Source organism: Medicago sativa, chromosome 8 (assembly GCF_051527215.1).
Source record: "Medicago sativa cultivar Bolivia chromosome 8, Bolivia_mono, whole genome shotgun sequence".
Taxonomy (NCBI): Eukaryota; Viridiplantae; Streptophyta; class Magnoliopsida; order Fabales; family Fabaceae; genus Medicago; species Medicago sativa.
In genome coordinates, this window is record NC_140756.1 from 79468063 (window position 1) to 79488776 (window position 20714).

General features: G+C 32.5%; 2 protein-coding genes and 1 long non-coding RNA gene across 3 annotated transcripts; 2 read left to right on the plus strand and 1 right to left on the minus strand.

Annotated features, from left to right (window-relative positions):
* Positions 1 to 8430: 8430 nt before the first annotated feature.
* LOC146901972 (uncharacterized) lies at positions 8431 to 11284 on the minus strand. The gene is made up of 3 exons (XM_085731419.1): positions 10931 to 11284; positions 9544 to 10840; positions 8431 to 8678 (listed from the first exon to the last, which is right to left on the minus strand). Exons 1-2 carry the CDS (start codon positions 11279 to 11281, stop codon positions 10130 to 10132), a joined length of 1062 nt encoding a protein of 353 aa, XP_085587545.1. The 5' UTR covers positions 11282 to 11284; the 3' UTR covers positions 8431 to 8678; positions 9544 to 10129.
* Positions 11285 to 17269: 5985 nt separating this feature from the next.
* Positions 17270 to 18833, plus strand: LOC146901973 (uncharacterized). Its single transcript, XM_085733505.1, has 2 exons — positions 17270 to 17623; positions 17714 to 18833. The coding sequence occupies exons 1-2, from the start codon at positions 17273 to 17275 to the stop codon at positions 18422 to 18424; spliced, it is 1062 nt and encodes a 353-aa protein (XP_085589631.1). The 5' UTR covers positions 17270 to 17272; the 3' UTR covers positions 18425 to 18833.
* A 96-nt stretch (positions 18834 to 18929) lies between these two features.
* LOC146901974 (uncharacterized) lies at positions 18930 to 20110 on the plus strand. The gene is made up of 2 exons (XR_015021790.1): positions 18930 to 19010; positions 19863 to 20110. It is a non-coding gene; the product is annotated as an uncharacterized LOC146901974 (long non-coding RNA).
* Positions 20111 to 20714: the final 604 nt, after the last annotated feature.

Sequence of the window (20714 nt, forward strand, 5' to 3'; positions counted from 1 at the left end):
TATATTGACTTTAAATAACATATTTCATGGCAAACTAACATGGAATCAACAAGAATTGCTCAAAAGAACATTAGGGTTCTAAATCCCTCATAAACATAAATCAATCCTTTCTAACATGAATTTACACAACCAAAGGTAGGTAAACTATCTATGGAACTCACCTAATCATGTTTTCTTGCTTTCCTTCAAGATCCAAGCTCAAACCCTAGCTTTTGCTTCAATCTTGATCCTTAGCTTTCATCCAAAAACCATGCTTTAATCTTTCCTCCACTAGTTCCTTGCTTGCTAAGCCACCCAAAACCATGCTCGATCACACTAGGAAGAAGTTTGGATGATTTAGAGTGGAGAGAGAGGGCGTGGGTTAGAGAGAAGGAGGAGAGAATTCTCTTCTCAAAACCTAGAGAGAGAAAGAAGAAGAAATTATGAGGTTTCCACCCCAAAATCACTTATATACTCCCTTGTGCGAGATTACTTAAATGCCCTTCATCTTGGTCGCGCTTAACCTGACACTGATACATAAACCCCTGCTTGACTGATATTTCATAAAAACATCTTCCGTCGTACTTGACGTTATGTAACACTTAATCTCTGATATCTAGCTCATACCTGATTTATGACATTTATAGACATTTCCATTACCCTTACTTTCCATGAACATTTGTCCTCTGACGCGTCTGATGGGTAATAGTCCGTTACTGATAAGCGGGATATTACATTTTGTTTCTTCTTAACTCAGTTCATGTGAAAGAAAAATTTATTTTATATTCTTATATTTGCACCTTCATCCCTATAACCAAAAACACTAGTTTTGCCCCTTTCATAAGTGAACTTTCTAGACGAGGATTCTATTATCTGCGTTGTGGTTGTAGGGGTTTTGGCAACATGTTAGGGGCAACAATTTCATTGTAGCAATAATAAATGGCCTCCTGAAGATAATATCAGTAAAATGGCTTAAAAAAATAAAAATGAAAACGTTGAGAAAAACAGGAGGTTCTCCACAAAAAAAAAAAAATCGAATATAAACATAAAAATAGTGAGAAGAAAGCAGTAGATTTTCAAAAAATACAAACAAATACAAGATCGGAAGAAGGAAATGGGAATGGAGAAACTCAAGATGAAAATAATCTAGACAAAAAAAATACAGAAGAATGAATCCAAAAAATAAAGTGGATCAAGAAGGTGAGGCAGAGGAGGACGTAGGAAGACCTAGGATAATGAAGGAATTGAGGGGTCATATTGGTTGTGTTTATTATTATCACTGCCAATGTGAATGAGTCACATAAGAGTATCCACAATGGGATAGTCTTAAACATTTAAGACCTGATACTTAATAGGTACCCCCATTGTGGGAAAAAAAGTGAGGGTCTTAAAAGATGCAAGGTCTAAATTAAGACCTCATCCTTAAATGAGTCAACATCACCTTTTTATTAAAATAATAATTAAAAAGTGTATTAAAATAGATAGTGTATTAAATAAATAATATTGGTAGGACCCAATTAGACTTTTTATTAGAGGATCTCCATTGGAGTGGTTGAGTACCTATTAAGTACTATTATTAAAAAATTATTAAAAAATGATGTGTTAATGTGAGACTCATTTAAGACCTCAAAGATGAGAGTCTCCATTGTGGATGCTCTAAGCATCTCAAATAGCAAATTACAACGAATTTGACAGGTTTTTTCTTTGAAGTTTTGGACCAGAGTGACTAGCAAAGTTAACATTTAAAGTGTCTTAAAAAAATTAATTAATCTAGTGCCATAAGTGACGATGCATGACACTTTTAGGGTGTGTTTGGTTCGGAAGAGAAGTTGGAAAGAGAGAAATAGGTAAGAGAGAGTTTGTGAAGAGAGAAAAGAATGAGAAATAGAGAAGATTTGATGTATTGTTTGGTATAAGAGAAAGAAGAAAGAAATAGAAGAGAAAGAAATGTTATTATTTTTAAAAAGACAAAAATATCCTTGATAAGACAACATTATAATTTATGATTAATTAAAAAACCAATGGCATAATAGACTTTTTTCTCTTCTTCCCTCTTTCTTCTCACTTTTGAAGAGAAACAAAAAAGGTATGGGGCCCACCATTTATTCTTCTCTCTTCTCAATTTCTCTTCTTGCCAAACAAGAGAAATCTCCAACTTCTCTTCTCTTTCTCTCTTCTCTATCTCTCTCTCCTCTATTTCTCTCATACCAAACAAAGGCTTAAAGATCGAAATGTGAGTTTACTCTTTAATATTTTAATGTATTAACAATTGTTTAAGTTTTAAATATTTTAAACGCTGTCAAATAGGTCATTTCGTCAATCAATAAACTAAAAAAAAAATTGTAAAAAAAAAAAACTAAAAGTGTTTCTCACATATGATAGTTATGTTACATCGCTTCTCTAGCAAGCAACTCATGCTGACATGTAGACTTTCTTAAATATCTTTTTTTAAAGGATTTCTTAAATATCTTTGGTTCCTTATATTTTAGGTTTTATTTTGGTTTTTTTTTTTTTTTTGAAGTAAGGTTTTATTTTGGCTTTGTATGGATGAAAATTCTTATTTTGGTCCCAGACGTTTTAAATATTAAGCCAATTTTAATCTGTTTCACAAATTTTATAATTTATGGCCGCCTTCAAATTCAAGAGAAGCGGATGAAAGCAACTCCGAATTTAAAAGCAACTAAGCAAATGCTAATTCATTTCTTGTTCAAAAAATAAAAATAAAAAATTTCGTGTATTTTTGTTTCAATTTTGGAATGACCAAAATGGTGTTAGGGTAGAATTGACTTTTATATGTTTAGATGTTTTAAAGTAGAGTAAATTACACTCCCCTCTCCTCAAAGATGCTTGAATTACACTCCCCTCCCCTTTTATGTTAAAATATACACTCCCCTCCCTTGAAAAGTAAAATTTATACTCCCCTCCCCTATAAAATGCTTGAATTACAACCTCATCCTTTAATAATTAAATATGGACTACGCTTTAATCCATTTTAACATACATAAATATTTTTATAATATATATTAATTTTGACTCACCATTTAAAAAGTATAAATTCGTTTCTTTATAATCTAAATGTCAATGACAAATAAATTTAAATATTCTGTTATTAATTTTATAATTTAGAGTATAAAATTCACTTTTAAATAACCATACTTAATCGACTTTAGTAATTTTTCACATATTTTAATTTTATTTTGGATTGATTCATATTTTATAATAGGGTTTAAAACTATATGTTAATGAAATTGTGAATAAAAAATAGAGAAATATATGTATTCAAAATTTGATTCTATTAAAATGAACCCGCATTATTATTTTTCTTTGAAGTGTGTTAGATTATTTTTTTGATAGATTATTAGAAATAAAAAAAAATTATTGAGGGACTAAAGCGTAGATTTTAACATAAGAGGGGAGGGGAATGTAATTCAAGCCTCTCTCAAGGGAGGGGAGTGAAATATTTTCTAATATGTTTTGAATAAGAGGGGAGGGGAGTGTATATTTTCACATAAGAAGGGAGAGGAGTGTATTTCAAGCATCTTTGAGGGGAGGGGAGTGTAATTTACTCTTTAAAGTATAAATGATTTTGCAGGGCAATTTTTGAGAATTTGGTAGCCTTGACGAACCTGGATCCTAAATAATGAGTATAAAAAAATTTAAATTTTTAAATTGTGAAAATAATTTGCTTAAAGTGTATAAGGGGTGTGAGATTGTTTGTTTTGAATTTTGATGGAAGAGTTTGGAATGATGAAAGGCTAGTGATTTGAACTCCTTTTATAACATAGCAATAAATTAAAAATGAGTCAACAAAGAACTAAGCTCATTACTTACAACCGCACCTCCAATTAGAACTTAAATAATTTTTTTAGGCCTAATCAACCCCTATTTATTTTCCGTTGAGGCTCAAATTTCATACATATTTTTTGGGGTTTAGGACGGTCGCTCTGCCTCATATACGGCTCCTGTGATTTTGCTAGTATAATTGATTTTATTTGAAACTAAATTTTGTAGTTTTTGACTTCTATAATTAATTTTACCCTTAAATTTATTTTCAACTATTTTATCTAAATATAAACCATTTTACATTCAACTCACCTTTAGACGTAATTAATTATACAAATCGATTAATTCAAAATTAATTAGCACCAACGCAAAACTAACACACTTCATTTTTTTTTTGAAGGAAAAATACACACTTCATCTCATGGGCCAAACTTTATTGATTCGATTTTAGTTTATGGGATTTCCTAGTTATCCCATTAAAGTATATTTTGTTTTAAGGAAATTTTAACGGATGTCTAAGGGCACTTTTTAAGAGCCTAAAATAGTAAGTTAATAATCTTGAAACTTAAAAATCTGCGTATTCAATTCACAATAAATTGAAATTTTCAACTTTTTTAGTGAATAATTTCTTAATTATAAACCCTTAAAGGAATAATTTTAGAATACTCTTTAACAAGATCCTTTGTTTTATTTTGCCTTTTGACCGATACATTAAGCGTGTGTTTGGTTATGCGGTGACGAGAATTGATTTTGATTAAAGTGATTTTTATAGAATTGATTTTAAAGTGAGTTGAAGGTAAAGTGATTTATGTTTGGTTACCTGCATAATAAAAGTGATTTGTATGAAAAGTGTTGTTTGGATTTTTTGTGTTAAAATTGCTTTTGGATGTGTAAATGACCAAAATGGGTTTTCTTGTATGTATTTAAACTAGATTTCATTTATTTTTTTCTACAAATTTCATTTCCATTTTTAGTTATTTAATTTTATGTACCATACTAAATTTAATACAATTGTGTAAAAATTATTAAAAAAAAAATTGGTAACAAAAAATTCATATAACTATTTTATTTTTTGAAGGAATATATAATGATTTTATAAAACAATATAATTGTGCAAACCTTATTAAAAAAACATTTAGTAACTAAAATTCATAAAAATTATCATTTTTTTCTTCAAAACAATAGAATAATGGGCTCTATGAGGATCGTACAGGCCTGTATAGAGAAAGCAAACAAGAAAACAGACTTTCTACAAAACAGTGTCGTCTTCTTCAACCTTCCGATTTCTGCAACAACAAAAAAATCACAGTAACAAACAACAAAAAGAATCACGGAGACTTCAATCAATGGAAATATAGAGCAATGAATTTCTCATAAAGGTGAAGGGGTTTTTCAAATATAAAAAGGTATGTGAAAGAAAGTGATCAGATCCAAGGGCAAAAGAGACAAATTAATGTTCTAAATTTCTGCGGTAGGGAGACTCGCTTTCCAAAAGCTAGGAAGAGCAGCTTCATGAAAAATCAATTTTAAAGATGAAAAGCACGATGGCGGTGGAGTTTTGGTGGAGAGCCAAACAAGTCAAAATCACTTTTGATGATGTTGAACGTGCGTTGGAGGACTCTCGCCGGGTAACCAAACATGGACTAAATAGTGAAGTAGACAATTTGATTGAAACATGAAAAGTAAATTTTTTTTTAAGGGAAATGAAAAGTAGATATAGGTCGTGTTCACACGTGAGAGTGATTTGTCACTCGTTTAATTTTTGTTTTGTTTTGTTTTTTAACAAAGAGTGTCACTCTTGTTTATTTTGTTCCGCTTCTTCTTATTTGTTAATACATAAAATCGATTGTTTTTATTACTCCAAACTAAAACATGGCTTTACACATAAGTAAATATCAGTTGTCTATAATTAATCTCGATTTAACGTAATGTACCTTAATTTTCTTACATTATATATTTGATTCATATTTTATCATTAATGTGATGTGAGACTAACTTTTTGTTGATACAAACGAAGGCCACCAAAAGCTCATGTGCGAATAAATTTGAATTCATCCTAGGAATAGGAGTTTATTTAAGAGGGGTTGTTAGGGTGAACCGGTAGGTGATGGTATGAATTGTGAGCTCATAGAGAAATGGTAGGTATGAATTGTGGAGTACAACAACCTAATAAAAACCAGTGGGGCTTGCAATACTCGCATGTAGCCGTGGCCTCACAGAATTCTTTCATTCTAGGATGAGTACTACGTGACGTGCAGTGGTGCCACAACAAATAAAGAACAAATTAAGGAGTACGAAATCACTATGGTTCTTTCTTTTTTCAGGTATATAAGCTAACATGTGCCAGTGTCACAAATAACAAATATTTAGATAAATTTTTTTTTTTTTTTAACATTTTGAAAAAAAAACTGATACAATTTTCAATATATAATTTTTATTTTTGAATTTTTTAAGCGTTGTCATGTTATAAACTTGTAATCCATCTGTTGCCGACGCAACAATTTTGGGTTTGGTCAACTTTAATATGGATCGTGGATGGAGGCGGCATAGATGCCATTGTAGTATAAATTAGGTATAAAATACTTTTAAAATAATAATCAATATGTAAATATACACACTCTTGTAAAAAAAAATATATAAATATACGTATCAATCAAATATAAGTAAAAGAGAGATTAAGCTTTCCGGTCATTAAGGTTGTCGTAATCAAGAATGATTGATAAGCTGGAAAAAAATAAATGGAACATGAGATGAAAAATATCTTTTAGAGGAGTATGTGTGTATTACTGAGTGCGTATGAATTTTTACGTGTTAATCAAGAGCTTCATGTATAAACTTAATGAAGGGATACATTATAAATAGGCAAAGAGTGGTCAGATAGAGTAGTGGTTGCTAATATTAAGCAAGCAAGGCATGTGATGTACTGGTACAAACCTGAAGTAATAGGACATGGTCAAAATAAACATTAAGGAGAGTCGAGTATGAATATCCTCTCAATAACGATGAGTCATGGGGAAAATTTGGTGGCATATTCACTAGGACGTGATCGAAATAAACATTAATTAAGGACGGGTATCTTGCTAATATCTTTTTAAATTGTTTGCTGGCGCGCGCGCGCACACACAAATATATATATATATATATATATATATATATATATATATATATATATATATATATATATATATATATGGGGGGCTGCTAACTTGCACCCACCTAAAAACACTAAGGTGCAAGTTAGCAAGCTACACCCACTTGTTATTTACCAAAAACCCCATTTGCCATTATTCAAACCAATTATAAATAGAAGGATAATTTAGTAAGTTTCAAAAACATCACCTAACCATTTTTAGCTATAAACCATTGTCCCAGGTATAACAAGTTCTATCGACCGTTGTTGTCGTCGAATTAAGGTTACTTTTTCTTGTCTTTTACTTCTCTTGATAAAGCCACTGAAAGCCTATTTTTTAAATGCTAACAAAGCCACTAGGAATACTGTATACAGACAAAGCTAATAGGCAATGTATCTTTTTTGTTACTAGGCAATGTATCTTTACAGGCTAATGTATCTTTTTTGTGTCTTTGGAGTACCTTTGAGTATGTATGTAGGCTTCACAAATCAAAAGCGTGACACAACCAAAAAAAATGATACACCATTACCAAAAAAATCAATTTTGTTACTACTCCCTCCCTCCGTCCCGGAATATCGGACCCATTTTCTAAAAAAAAGTGTACCAAAATAACTGAGCCATTTCAATTTTCAATACAACTTTCATCATTCCCAATACAATATAACTCTAATTAATACTACTTTCATCATTCCCAATACAATATATTCCACTTTCCCCTTTATTTATACATTTTTCTTAATCAGTGTGAAAAACCAAACTGGCTCAGATAAAACGAGACGGAGGGAGTAGTAATTAATGCTGTGAAGGTTTACCCTCAAAAAAAAAAATCCTGAGATGCTTGACAAAATAAAATAAAAAATCCTGTGATGTATTATGCTTGTTACTCTTTTTATTCCCAACATGCATTGAAATTAATTGGAAGAAATCAAACCCTCACGGAAATTCCGCCGGAAAACTAGGAAAAGCAATTATGTCCTTAAGGCTGTGTTTGGTTAGATATAGAAAGTGTAAGGAAAGAAGCAAAAAGGAAAGATAGTAAAAGGAAAGAGAGAGTAGAAAGAGAGATGATTGTTTTAGTTGTTTGGAATGAGAGAAAGTGAAAGGAAAGAAAGGGTAAAACTTTCTCTTCCCTTGCATGGTTCAATAGAAAGTTGAAAGGAAAGAAAAGTATATATTTATGAAATGACAAAAATATCCTCAAGTAAAAATTTAATTGTTATAAAGAATAAAATTAGAAAAGAAAATAGAGTAAGCTGGAACTTTGAACATAGAAGAATACTTATTAAAAAATAGTAAATTTATTAATGATTCATTTAACAAAAAAATATCCACTTAAGCATTATTTTATCTTAATGTTTAGTTTTTATTAAAGTTACGTAAGCTTATTATTACCTCAAAAAAAGTTACCTGAAATTTTTGAAGTTCTAATGTAACATTAGTTACTTTTATATTGAAATCTACTCATATAATGATCCTCTCTCAAAGAGAACCAAATGCTGATGCAAAAAAAAAAAAAAAAAAAACTGCAAATGATGGATGGATTAATATTGAAGCAACTTCATTCTACTATAAATAGAGTTTGAGTGGCTGTCCAATGACATTACACTTCCTAGTGCAAATTCAACATAAGTTCAAAACCAAAGTTCTTTGACTAAACTACCACAAAGCTGCATATTTGTAGACAATGAACTTCTCTACATTTGTGTTGATAACACCAATCCTCAATATCCTTTAGTACTTTGTCATGGATCTACAATCATAGCCACTACCCAAGATTCAAAGCCCCTGCATGACACAATACATATGTATGAGCAAGTTATTTGTAATAATCTTCAGCACCAACTACTAAAAAGAACAAAAATAATAATGATCAATGTGAATGTATTTTTTTTTTGAAATGGCGAATTTATTAATACACTGCACCTGAACAAGACGAAACTGGTAGAGGATTGGACTGATACCAATTGAAAAATACATTAAGAGGTCAAAAACAAGTCTGGCATAACACAGCCAAACCGAAAGGCACACCACATAAAACACTTGTAGTTGTTGTTATCACCTAATACAATAAAAACTCCAAAAACAAAGCCTATAGACAGAAAAAAAAAAAACACATAGCAGCCAGGTCCTAAAAGAACCCAAAACGCAGGAAACAAAACACCTGCTGCAGACAAGCTGCAAACAGCACCTAGCAGCTGTAGCCGCAACAACACCAAACCATCCCACATAGCTACTGTCAACTCCCCATTTTCAAGACTTTTTATCTCATAACACACTCCCTCTGATTCCAGCACTATTCGTAATAAAGACACGAAGGCATCGGGAGGAAGAGCTAACAGACATAGTAGCCACAAAAGCCAAAAAGTCAGCCCTCCTAATACACCACATAACAAACTATTAAGACAAAAACCTCCACTTCCTCCACGCAAGCAGCTACACTAGTAACAGAAGCATAAAATGCCTCTTCACACACAATTAAGACCATATGAAAGATCAATTATTAGCAATTCAAATAGTAAGTTTATGAAATAAGTATTAGTTGCCAATTTTTTTTAGATCAATACTAGTTGTCAATTGATCATACATTCCACCATAATAGTAGCTCAATTAGCAAGCAAATGACTTTCTTCAATTAGCAGAGATAGCATACCATATTTATCATAGAGATGTACCCTTTGGAGTGCATACAACATTGAACCAAAGTGTGTAGAAACACATTGATATAATCACTGCAATTACAGAGCATATGATTGCATATATGAGGATAGTGTAATACCATAATTAGATAAATAAATAAATAAAAACAACTTAGGCTATTTATACATACCTTCAGCACCTCTGAGACACCAACATCTACCAATTTATCAGCATATAACATCATTAGTGCAGAACCAAAATGGGTAGCAGACTTCCAAGCATACTCAAAAGAAGCATAGTAGCAGGGCCACTAGTTACCATACATATTTAGCCATATATAACTAATAATTACTTTTTAGCTACTAGTCATATATTCTGATTTCCCAAAAAATTAGTGGTGATAGAGCATCGTAAACTACTAGGCCAGATGATGCCATAAATATATACAACACCAAAAAAAGAGAGCACATCCACAACCAATGCTCAATCACATTCCTTTAAAGCAACAGTCATGCACACATACATCCCAAAAAAGTCATTCATGATAGATAGATAAATATATATAATAGTACCCAAAAAAAAGATCAGTACCACTGCTCTTAATCAATCAAACCAGCATCATTCATCATTTTATAGAGAGCTTCGGCTCTCATATGAAGAGGTACCCCAAAAATCTTACGTTTTTTGTGCTCATTATCACACAAATGATCATAAAACTTCATGCGATATTGATCAAACACTCTCAATTCATCTAAAAGTTCCCAGACATCAGATTCAGAATAATGACGAGGTCGAGTTTGTTGCATGACAGTAAGTTGTTTTTCAGCAATTTCAACTTGTTTCTCAATGACCGCAACTTGTCTTTCAGCAATTTCAACCTGACGCTCTGCAACTTGATGTATCTCTTTAGAAACTGCATTGCCCTCTTTCAAAGCTTCAGCTATGGTCATGATACCTTCATTCATGTGCTCATATTGATCTTCAACTATCTCAGCCATAGTTCTCTTTCGTTTCTTACCCTTTGAAGTATGTGTGCCAGCTGATGAATTTGTAGTACCATTTTGTGGACTAACATTCTCAAAGTTGGGGTTTGAAAATTGATGCTCATCAAACATACAAACATTTGACCCGTAGATTTCATCATCATCATAATCATTATTAAGGTCAATATTCTCCTTTTCCAATTGTTTTCGCCGTTCTTTGGCTGTCTTCGTTTGTTTTCCTGCTGCCCTATCAATTGCAAATAACTCTTCCAGGATGTCATAATTCTTAATTGGATGTTTTTTCCATTTTGCTGCATGTGGTTTTACCTACACAAAAATAATTGCACACATTAATTCATTTTAGTATTTAAATCAACATAAACAAATATTCAAGGAAAAGGTAAAAGTGATAATTACTCTAATCAAATCAGCCCAGACTTCATCCTCTGCCTGAAATTTCCGAGTGTTTGAGTTCCATGAAAATCCACTTAAGCCATGAAACATATCATGAGCTTCACCAAAATGTGCTTTCAAAGTTTTCAGTCTATTCTTTATATGATTCTTCGTGATATTCGGATCAATCACAGATTTTAAGACTTCAACCACATTATTGTATCCTTCTGCTGTCCAACCACCATCAAGCCTATTACCCTTATGATCCTCTTCACGCAAAGCATTCAACAACACTTGATCCATTTCATCATTCCATTGCAGAATATCTCTACCGGGGTTATCAGACTGTGATGCGGTATCTTTTCCCTTAGACATTGCAGTAGCCTACATACAAATTTTAAAAATAGTGACACAATATATATATATATTTATATATATATATATTTGAAATTGATGTATGCACTGTCATCTAAAAGTTAGCATATGATAAATTAATTCACAACAATAATAACGTGAACAAACTATTAGAAATTACTAGCACACAACACTTAACTGTACATATGTTTACTGAAACATAATGGTGTTAACATGATTGTACAAAATGTAGAACCAAATATAACATAAGCTACACATACGCACTACAAATGCAGTCATACTATACAAAATCACGATATACTAGGAATGCGTTGTATTAATGATGTTATCATATTTCATAGACATTCCACATTCCGATAGCAACATTGTCTCTTATTAAAGTTCCTTGTCTATAGTCCTCATCACGTTGATGTGGGTGAGGTCTTTCGTTCTCATGTTGTGGTAGCTCACGATCTACTTCGGCAATTAAGGCTTCGTCAACATCAACACCCATTAGGAAGTTATGCAGTATACAACAAGCAAGTACAATGTCAGACATCACTTCAAACGAGTAAAACGGTTCTGCGCCACCAGATAAAATTGGAAATCTTTTCTTTAATACCCCAAAACATCTCTCTATAACATTTCTAAGTGAAGAATGACGGTGGTTGAACAACTCTTTCATATTTTGTGGGCCACGAGTAGAGTATTCCTTCAAGTGATAACGAACACCTCTATATGGTGTAATCACTCCCTTTTTTAGCATAAATCCCGCATCCCCAAGATAATATTTTCCTACAAAGGTTGTAATATACATTATAACTCTACTTGTTTACGAAGCTAACTAAAAATTGAAAGTTTTATTAGTCAAGGAAAAATAATATACTACTAACCTTCGGGAATTCTTAGTGAATCTTCCCTGCTTAAAGCATCTTTCAAAATTCTAGAGTCAGATGCCGTGCCTTCCCACCCCGTTAAAACATATGTAAATTTCATGTCGAAATTACATGCAGCCAAAACATTTTGTGTAGTATAGTCTTTTCTTCCACGAAATCGAGGGGCATCTGCTCTTGGGACTTTAACTCGAATATGTGTCCCATCTATAGCTCCAATACAATCCTTTTAATTATATAAGTTATTGTATTAGTGATTATTTAAATTAATCATAAATTTTAATACATTGAAAATGATATAATGGGATCAGTACCTTAAAAAAAGGATAGTATCTGCTATTGTGTAGTATTTGCGAAGGTACATCCCTACCAGAAGGTTGGACAAGAAATTCATCTTCTAATGAGATGATGGCTCGTAAAACATTGTGAAAGTGACGGCTGACAGTTTCACCGGAACGGTGGAAAAAGAATGACACAGTACGATTTTTCACATTATGACCAATGATGTGTAGAAATTTAGCAACTTGCTCTTCAACTGTAGATCGTATTGTATCCTTCACAATACCAGTTCCTCTCAATTTATGACACAACAACATAAATGCCTCAGGTCCCATTCGTATGATGTCTCGACATTTTTCAGTTTGTGCTAATTGTCTCATTAAATCAATACGCCTACGCTCCCTCTCATGACTTGCATCAGTAATAGGATTACGAGTCCAACGTGACATTATGTTAAGCATGTGTAATGCATGGACAATATAACACAATAGGACTACAGAATAAAGACGCTGCTGCCTTTCTAATCGATGTCGAAAATGACTTAAATTTAGCATGCCAAGATTAGTCGAAGGTTTTATTTTAGAATGTACTTCTTTTATACCATTAGATTCATCACCAGACTTGTCTTCCTCAATAATAGAAAAATCCATGTCACAGAGTGGAATGTTAACCTTCAATCAATGTAGCTTTGTTCAGACCCATATCAGAATATAAAATCACTTGATGAAACAAATAATTTGACATTAGAAACTCCCTATAAATAATTGCCTCACAAATCAAAAGATTTGGTGAGCTTAGAATTTAATTTGTAATATTTTGTAACAAACAATCATAAGTAGTGCAATTAATATTCCCAATAAAGAGGGAAAAAAAAAAGAATAAGGACACTGTTAATAGAATACTATAATTTCAAGTATGTTAATGGATAAATATTCCAAAAAATACTAAACGCTAACCCGTTTATGCTAATACAAAACAAAAATCCTCATTAAAAAACAAACAAACCATAATAATAACATAAATATGGAAACAAATCTTAAGAGATAGTCCAAGATAGTCTAAGATAAGAACTAATCCTATGAGATAGTTTACGGTTCTTTAAGATATAACAAGATATTTTAATATCTTATAACGCATTAATTATCTTAAACTAAAGCTCACTAAGCTCTCAGCAGGATCCCTTTGAAAGAGAAAAGTAACCAAATAATATAGTTTGATGCTGAAGATTGTCAGGGCCAGGTACATTTGGAACAACAATTAAGACCAAATTGAAACTACAAAAAAAGCCAAGGCCAGACAAGAAATGTGAAAAAGAAAAGTGCCAAGCTGCAATTGAAACAAAACCAGTGAAAAAACTGACAAAAAACTGCAACAGAGAATGGTGCCAAACAGCTACCAAGATAAAACCGCAGCCAAGCCACAACTAAGATAAAACCGGTGTCAAACCCCAAATGAGACGATACCAGTATCAAACATCAACTGAATAATTTGTGTTATACTTTGATATTAAAATTAGAAATAAATTTTATCAAAACATTTGAGGTAAATGGGTGATAAGGACAGTAAATGGAAGAAATACAGATAACTCAGTGAAATATGTGAGCTCTTCACAAGCAGAATTGGCTCCAATAATTTGAATGTACTCACATAAAAAGTCAAACAAATAGATACCTAAATCATATTTCTTTTGAAACCCAAAACAAACAAATTATTTTTTCTCACTTCATCCAAAAAGCATTTCAAAGTATAATAAAATGAGGGGAGAAAACATAGAAGAAATAAGATTTCATCAAAACAAAATCAATTTCATGCATAGAAGATAATGAAAACAAACACACATAATTCAAAATCAGCTTTTTCAATGAATAAAGGAATACCCAAATGGAAGGGGAAAACACAAATGAAAGAGTTAGAAGAGTACCTTACAGAGCAAAGAGTTTACTGATTGATAGCAAAAGAAAATGGATCCGATTTGGTTTCAAGTAGATGGCAGAGAAACGAAAACAGTGAACCCTTGTATTGTCTCATGAGAGAAGGAGAAGCTGAAGTGCGGGTCTTTGTATTAAGGGCACTTTTGTGTTAAGGGCACTTTTGTCTTTTCAACGAAAATTTGGGTCTTTCTTTCCCGCTTCCGTTCAGTTGAGCGCGGAAAGTTTTTTTGGGTGGGCCCCATCCAAATCTTTCTTTCCTTAACCTTTCTATAGTTGTTCCAAACCATGGAAACTCAATCCTTCCATCATCTTTCCCTCCCTTCACTATCTTTCCTTCTTCTCTCCCTGGAACCAAACACACCCTCACCTTCTGTTTGGCACCATTCTCTGTTGCAGTTTTTTGTCAGTTTTTTCACTGGTTTTGTTTCAATTGCAGCTTGGCACTTTTCTTTTTCACATTTCTTGTCTGGCCTTGGCTTTTTTTGTAGTTTCAATTTGGTCTTAATTGTTGTTCCAAATGTACCTGGCCCTGACAATCTTCAGCATCAAACTATATTATTTGGTTACTTTTCTCTTTCAAAGGGATCCTGCTGAGAGTTTAGTGAGCTTTAGTTTAAGATAATGCGTTATAAGATATTAAAATATCTTGTTATATCTTAGAGAACCGTAAACTATCTCATAGGATTAGTTCTTATCTTAGACTATCTTGGACTATCTCTTAAGATTTGTTTCCATATTTATGTTATTATTATGGTTTGTTTGTTTTTTAATGAGGATTTTTGTTTTGTATTAGCATAAACAGGTTAGCGTTTAGTATTTTTTGGAATATTTATCCATTAACATACTTGAAATTATAGTATTCTATTAACAGTGTCCTTATTCTTTTTTTTTTCCCTCTTTATTGGGAATATTAATTGCACTACTTATGATTGTTTGTTACAAAATATTACAAATTAAATTCTAAGCTCACCAAATCTTTTGATTTGTGAGGCAATTATTTATAGGGAGTTTCTAATGTCAAATTATTTGTTTCATCAAGTGATTTTATATTCTGATATGGGTCTGAACAAAGCTACATTGATTGAAGGTTAACATTCCACTCTGTGACATGGATTTTTCTATTATTGAGGAAGACAAGTCTGGTGATGAATCTAATGGTATAAAAGAAGTACATTTTAAAATAAAACCTTCGACTAATCTTGGCATGCTAAATTTAAGTCATTTTCGACATCGATTAGAAAGGCAACAACGTCTTTATTCTGTAGTCCTATTGTGTTATATTGTCCATGCATTACACATGCTTAACATAATGTCACGTTGGACTCGTAATCCTATTACTGATGCAAGTCATGAGAGGGAGCGTAGGCGTATTGATTTAATGAGACAATTAGCACAAACTGAAAAATGTCGAGACATCATACGAATGGGACCTGAGGCATTTATGTTGTTGTGTCATAAATTGAGAGGAACTGGTATTGTGAAGGATACAATACGATCTACAGTTGAAGAGCAAGTTGCTAAATTTCTACACATCATTGGTCATAATGTGAAAAATCGTACTGTGTCATTCTTTTTCCACCGTTCCGGTGAAACTGTCAGCCGTCACTTTCACAATGTTTTACGAGCCATCATCTCATTAGAAGATGAATTTCTTGTCCAACCTTCTGGTAGGGATGTACCTTCGCAAATACTACACAATAGCAGATACTATCCTTTTTTTAAGGTACTGATCCCATTATATCATTTTCAATGTATTAAAATTTATGATTAATTTAAATAATCACTAATACAATAACTTATATAATTAAAAGGATTGTATTGGAGCTATAGATGGGACACATATTCGAGTTAAAGTCCCAAGAGCAGATGCCCCTCGATTTCGTGGAAGAAAAGACTATACTACACAAAATGTTTTGGCTGCATGTAATTTCGACATGAAATTTACATATGTTTTAACGGGGTGGGAAGGCACGGCATCTGACTCTAGAATTTTGAAAGATGCTTTAAGCAGGGAAGATTCACTAAGAATTCCCGAAGGTTAGTAGTATATTATTTTTCCTTGACTAATAAAACTTTCAATTTTTAGTTAGCTTCGTAAACAAGTAGAGTTATAATGTATATTACAACCTTTGTAGGAAAATATTATCTTGGGGATGCGGGATTTATGCTAAAAAAGGGAGTGATTACACCATATAGAGGTGTTCGTTATCACTTGAAGGAATACTCTACTCGTGGCCCACAAAATATGAAAGAGTTGTTCAACCACCGTCATTCTTCACTTAGAAATGTTATAGAGAGATGTTTTGGGGTATTAAAGAAAAGATTTCCAATTTTATCTGGTGGCGCAGAACCGTTTTACTCGTTTGAAGTGATGTCTGACATTGTACTTGCTTGTTGTATACTGCATAACTTCCTAATGGGTGTTGATGTTGACGAAGCCTTAATTGCCGAAGTAGATCGTGAGCTACCACAACATGAGAACGAAAGACCTCACCCACATCAACGTGATGAGGACTATAGACAAGGAACTTTAATAAGAGACAATGTTGCTATCGGAATGTGGAATGTCTATGAAATATGATAACATCATTAATACAACGCATTCCTAGTATATCGTGATTTTGTATAGTATGACTGCATTTGTAGTGCGTATGTGTAGCTTATGTTATATTTGGTTCTACATTTTGTACAATCATGTTAACACCATTATGTTTCAGTAAACATATGTACAGTTAAGTGTTGTGTGCTAGTAATTTCTAATAGTTTGTTCACGTTATTATTGTTGTGAATTAATTTATCATATGCTAACTTTTAGATGACAGTGCATACATCAATTTCAAATATATATATATATAAATATATATATATATTGTGTCACTATTTTTAAAATTTGTATGTAGGCTACTGCAATGTCTAAGGGAAAAGATACCGCATCACAGTCTGATAACCCCGGTAGAGATATTCTGCAATGGAATGATGAAATGGATCAAGTGTTGTTGAATGCTTTGCGTGAAGAGGATCATAAGGGTAATAGGCTTGATGGTGGTTGGACAGCAGAAGGATACAATAATGTGGTTGAAGTCTTAAAATCTGTGATTGATCCGAATATCACGAAGAATCATATAAAGAATAGACTGAAAACTTTGAAAGCACATTTTGGTGAAGCTCATGATATGTTTCATGGCTTAAGTGGATTTTCATGGAACTCAAACACTCGGAAATTTCAGGCAGAGGATGAAGTCTGGGCTGATTTGATTAGAGTAATTATCACTTTTACCTTTTCCTTGAATATTTGTTTATGTTGATTTAAATACTAAAATGAATTAATGTGTGCAATTATTTTTGTGTAGGTAAAACCACATGCAGCAAAATGGAAAAAACATCCAATTAAGAATTATGACATCCTGGAAGAGTTATTTGCAATTGATAGGGCAGCAGGAAAACAAACGAAGACAACCAAAGAACGGCGAAAACAATTGGAAAAGGAGAATATTGACCTTAATAATGATTATGATGATGATGAAATCTACGGGTCAAATGTTTGTATGTTTGATGAGCATCAATTTTCAAACCCCAACTTTGAGAATGTTAGTCCACAAAATGGTACTACAAATTCATCAGCTGGCACACATACTTCAAAGGGTAAGAAACGAAAGAGAACTATGGCTGAGTTAGTTGAAGATCAATATGAGCACATGAATGAAGGTATCATGACCATAGCTGAAGCTTTGAAAGAGGGCAATGCAGTTTCTAAAGAGATACATCAAGTTGCAGAGCGTCAGGTTGAAATTGCTGAAAGACAAGTTGCGGTCATTGAGAAACAAGTTGAAATTGCTGAAAAACAACTTACTGTCATGCAACAAACTCGACCTCGTCATTATTCTGAATCTGATGTCTGGGAACTTTTAGATGAATTGAGAGTGTTTGATCAATATCGCATGAAGTTTTATGATCATTTGTGTGATAATGAGCACAAAAAACGTAAGATTTTTGGGGTACCTCTTCATATGAGAGCCGAAGCTCTCTATAAAATGATGAATGATGCTGGTTTGATTGATTAAGAGCAGTGGTACTGATCTTTTTTTTGGGTACTATTATATATATTTATCTATCTATCATGAATGACTTTTTTGGGATGTATGTGTGCATGACTGTTGCTTTAAAGGAATGTGATTGAGCATTGGTTGTGGATGTGCTCTCTTTTTTTGGTGTTGTATATATTTATGGCATCATCTGGCCTAGTAGTTTACGATGCTCTATCACCACTAATTTTTTGGGAAATCAGAATATATGACTAGTAGCTAAAAAGTAATTATTAGTTATATATGGCTAAATATGTATGGTAACTAGTGGCCCTGCTACTATGCTTCTTTTGAGTATGCTTGGAAGTCTGCTACCCATTTTGGTTCTGCACTAATGATGTTATATGCTGATAAATTGGTAGATGTTGGTGTCTCAGAGGTGCTGAAGGTATGTATAAATAGCCTAAGTTGTTTTTATTTATTTATTTATCTAATTATGGTATTACACTATCCTCATATATGCAATCATATGCTCTGTAATTGCAGTGATTATATCAATGTGTTTCTACACACTTTGGTTCAATGTTGTATGCACTCCAAAGGGTACATCTCTATGATAAATATGGTATGCTATCTCTGCTAATTGAAGAAAGTCATTTGCTTGCTAATTGAGCTACTATTATGGTGGAATGTATGATCAATTGACAACTAGTATTGATCTAAAAAAAATTGGCAACTAATACTTATTTCATAAACTTACTATTTGAATTGCTAATAATTGATCTTTCATATGGTCTTAATTGTGTGTGAAGAGGCATTTTATGCTTCTGTTACTAGTGTAGCTGCTTGCGTGGAGGAAGTGGAGGTTTTTGTCTTAATAGTTTGTTATGTGGTGTATTAGGAGGGCTGACTTTTTGGCTTTTGTGGCTACTATGTCTGTTAGCTCTTCCTCCCGATGCCTTCGTGTCTTTATTACGAATAGTGCTGGAATCAGAGGGAGTGTGTTATGAGATAAAAAGTCTTGAAAATGGGGAGTTGACAGTAGCTATGTGGGATGGTTTGGTGTTGTTGCGGCTACAGCTGCTAGGTGCTGTTTGCAGCAGGTGTTTTGTTTCCTGCGTTTTGGGTTCTTTTAGGACCTGGCTGCTATGTGTTTTTTTTTTCTGTCTATAGGCTTTGTTTTTGGAGTTTTTATTGTATTAGGTGATAACAACAACTACAAGTGTTTTATGTGGTGTGCCTTTCGGTTTGGCTGTGTTATGCCAGACTTGTTTTTGACCTCTTAATGTATTTTTCAATTGGTATCAGTCCAATCCTCTACCAGTTTCGTCTTGTTCAGGTGCAGTGTATTAATAAATTCGCCATTTCAAAAAAAAAATACATTCACATTGATCATTATTATTTTTGTTCTTTTTAGTAGTTGGTGCTGAAGATTATTACAAATAACTTGCTCATACATATGTATTGTGTCATGCAGGGGCTTTGAATCTTGGGTAGTGGCTATGATTGTAGATCCATGACAAAGTACTAAAGGATATTGAGGATTGGTGTTATCAACACAAATGTAGAGAAGTTCATTGTCTACAAATATGCAGCTTTGTGGTAGTTTAGTCAAAGAACTTTGGTTTTGAACTTATGTTGAATTTGCACTAGGAAGTGTAATGTCATTGGACAGCCACTCAAACTCTATTTATAGTAGAATGAAGTTGCTTCAATATTAATCCATCCATCATTTGCAGTTTTTTTTTTTTTTTTTTTGCATCAGCATTTGGTTCTCTTTGAGAGAGGATCATTATATGAGTAGATTTCAATATAAAAGTAACTAATGTTACATTAGAACTTCAAAAATTTCAGGTAACTTTTTTTGAGGTAATAATAAGCTTACGTAACTTTAATAAAAACTAAACATTAAGATAAAATAATGCTTAAGTGGATATTTATTTGTTAAATGAATCATTAATAAATTTACTATTTTTTAATAAGTATTCTTCTATGTTCAAAGTTCCAGCTTACTCTATTTTCTTTTCTAATTTTATTCTTTATAACAATTAAATTTTTACTTGAGGATATTTTTGTCATTTCATAAATATATACTTTTCTTTCCTTTCAACTTTCTATTGAACCATGCAAGGGAAGAGAAAGTTTTACCCTTTCTTTCCTTTCACTTTCTCTCATTCCAAACAACTAAAACAATCATCTCTCTTTCTACTCTCTCTCTTTCCCTTTACTATCTTTCCTTTTTGCTTCTTTCCTTACACTTTCTATGTCTAACCAAACACAGAAGCTAATTACAAAACTGTCCTTTTATTTAAAATAAGTATTAATAGAA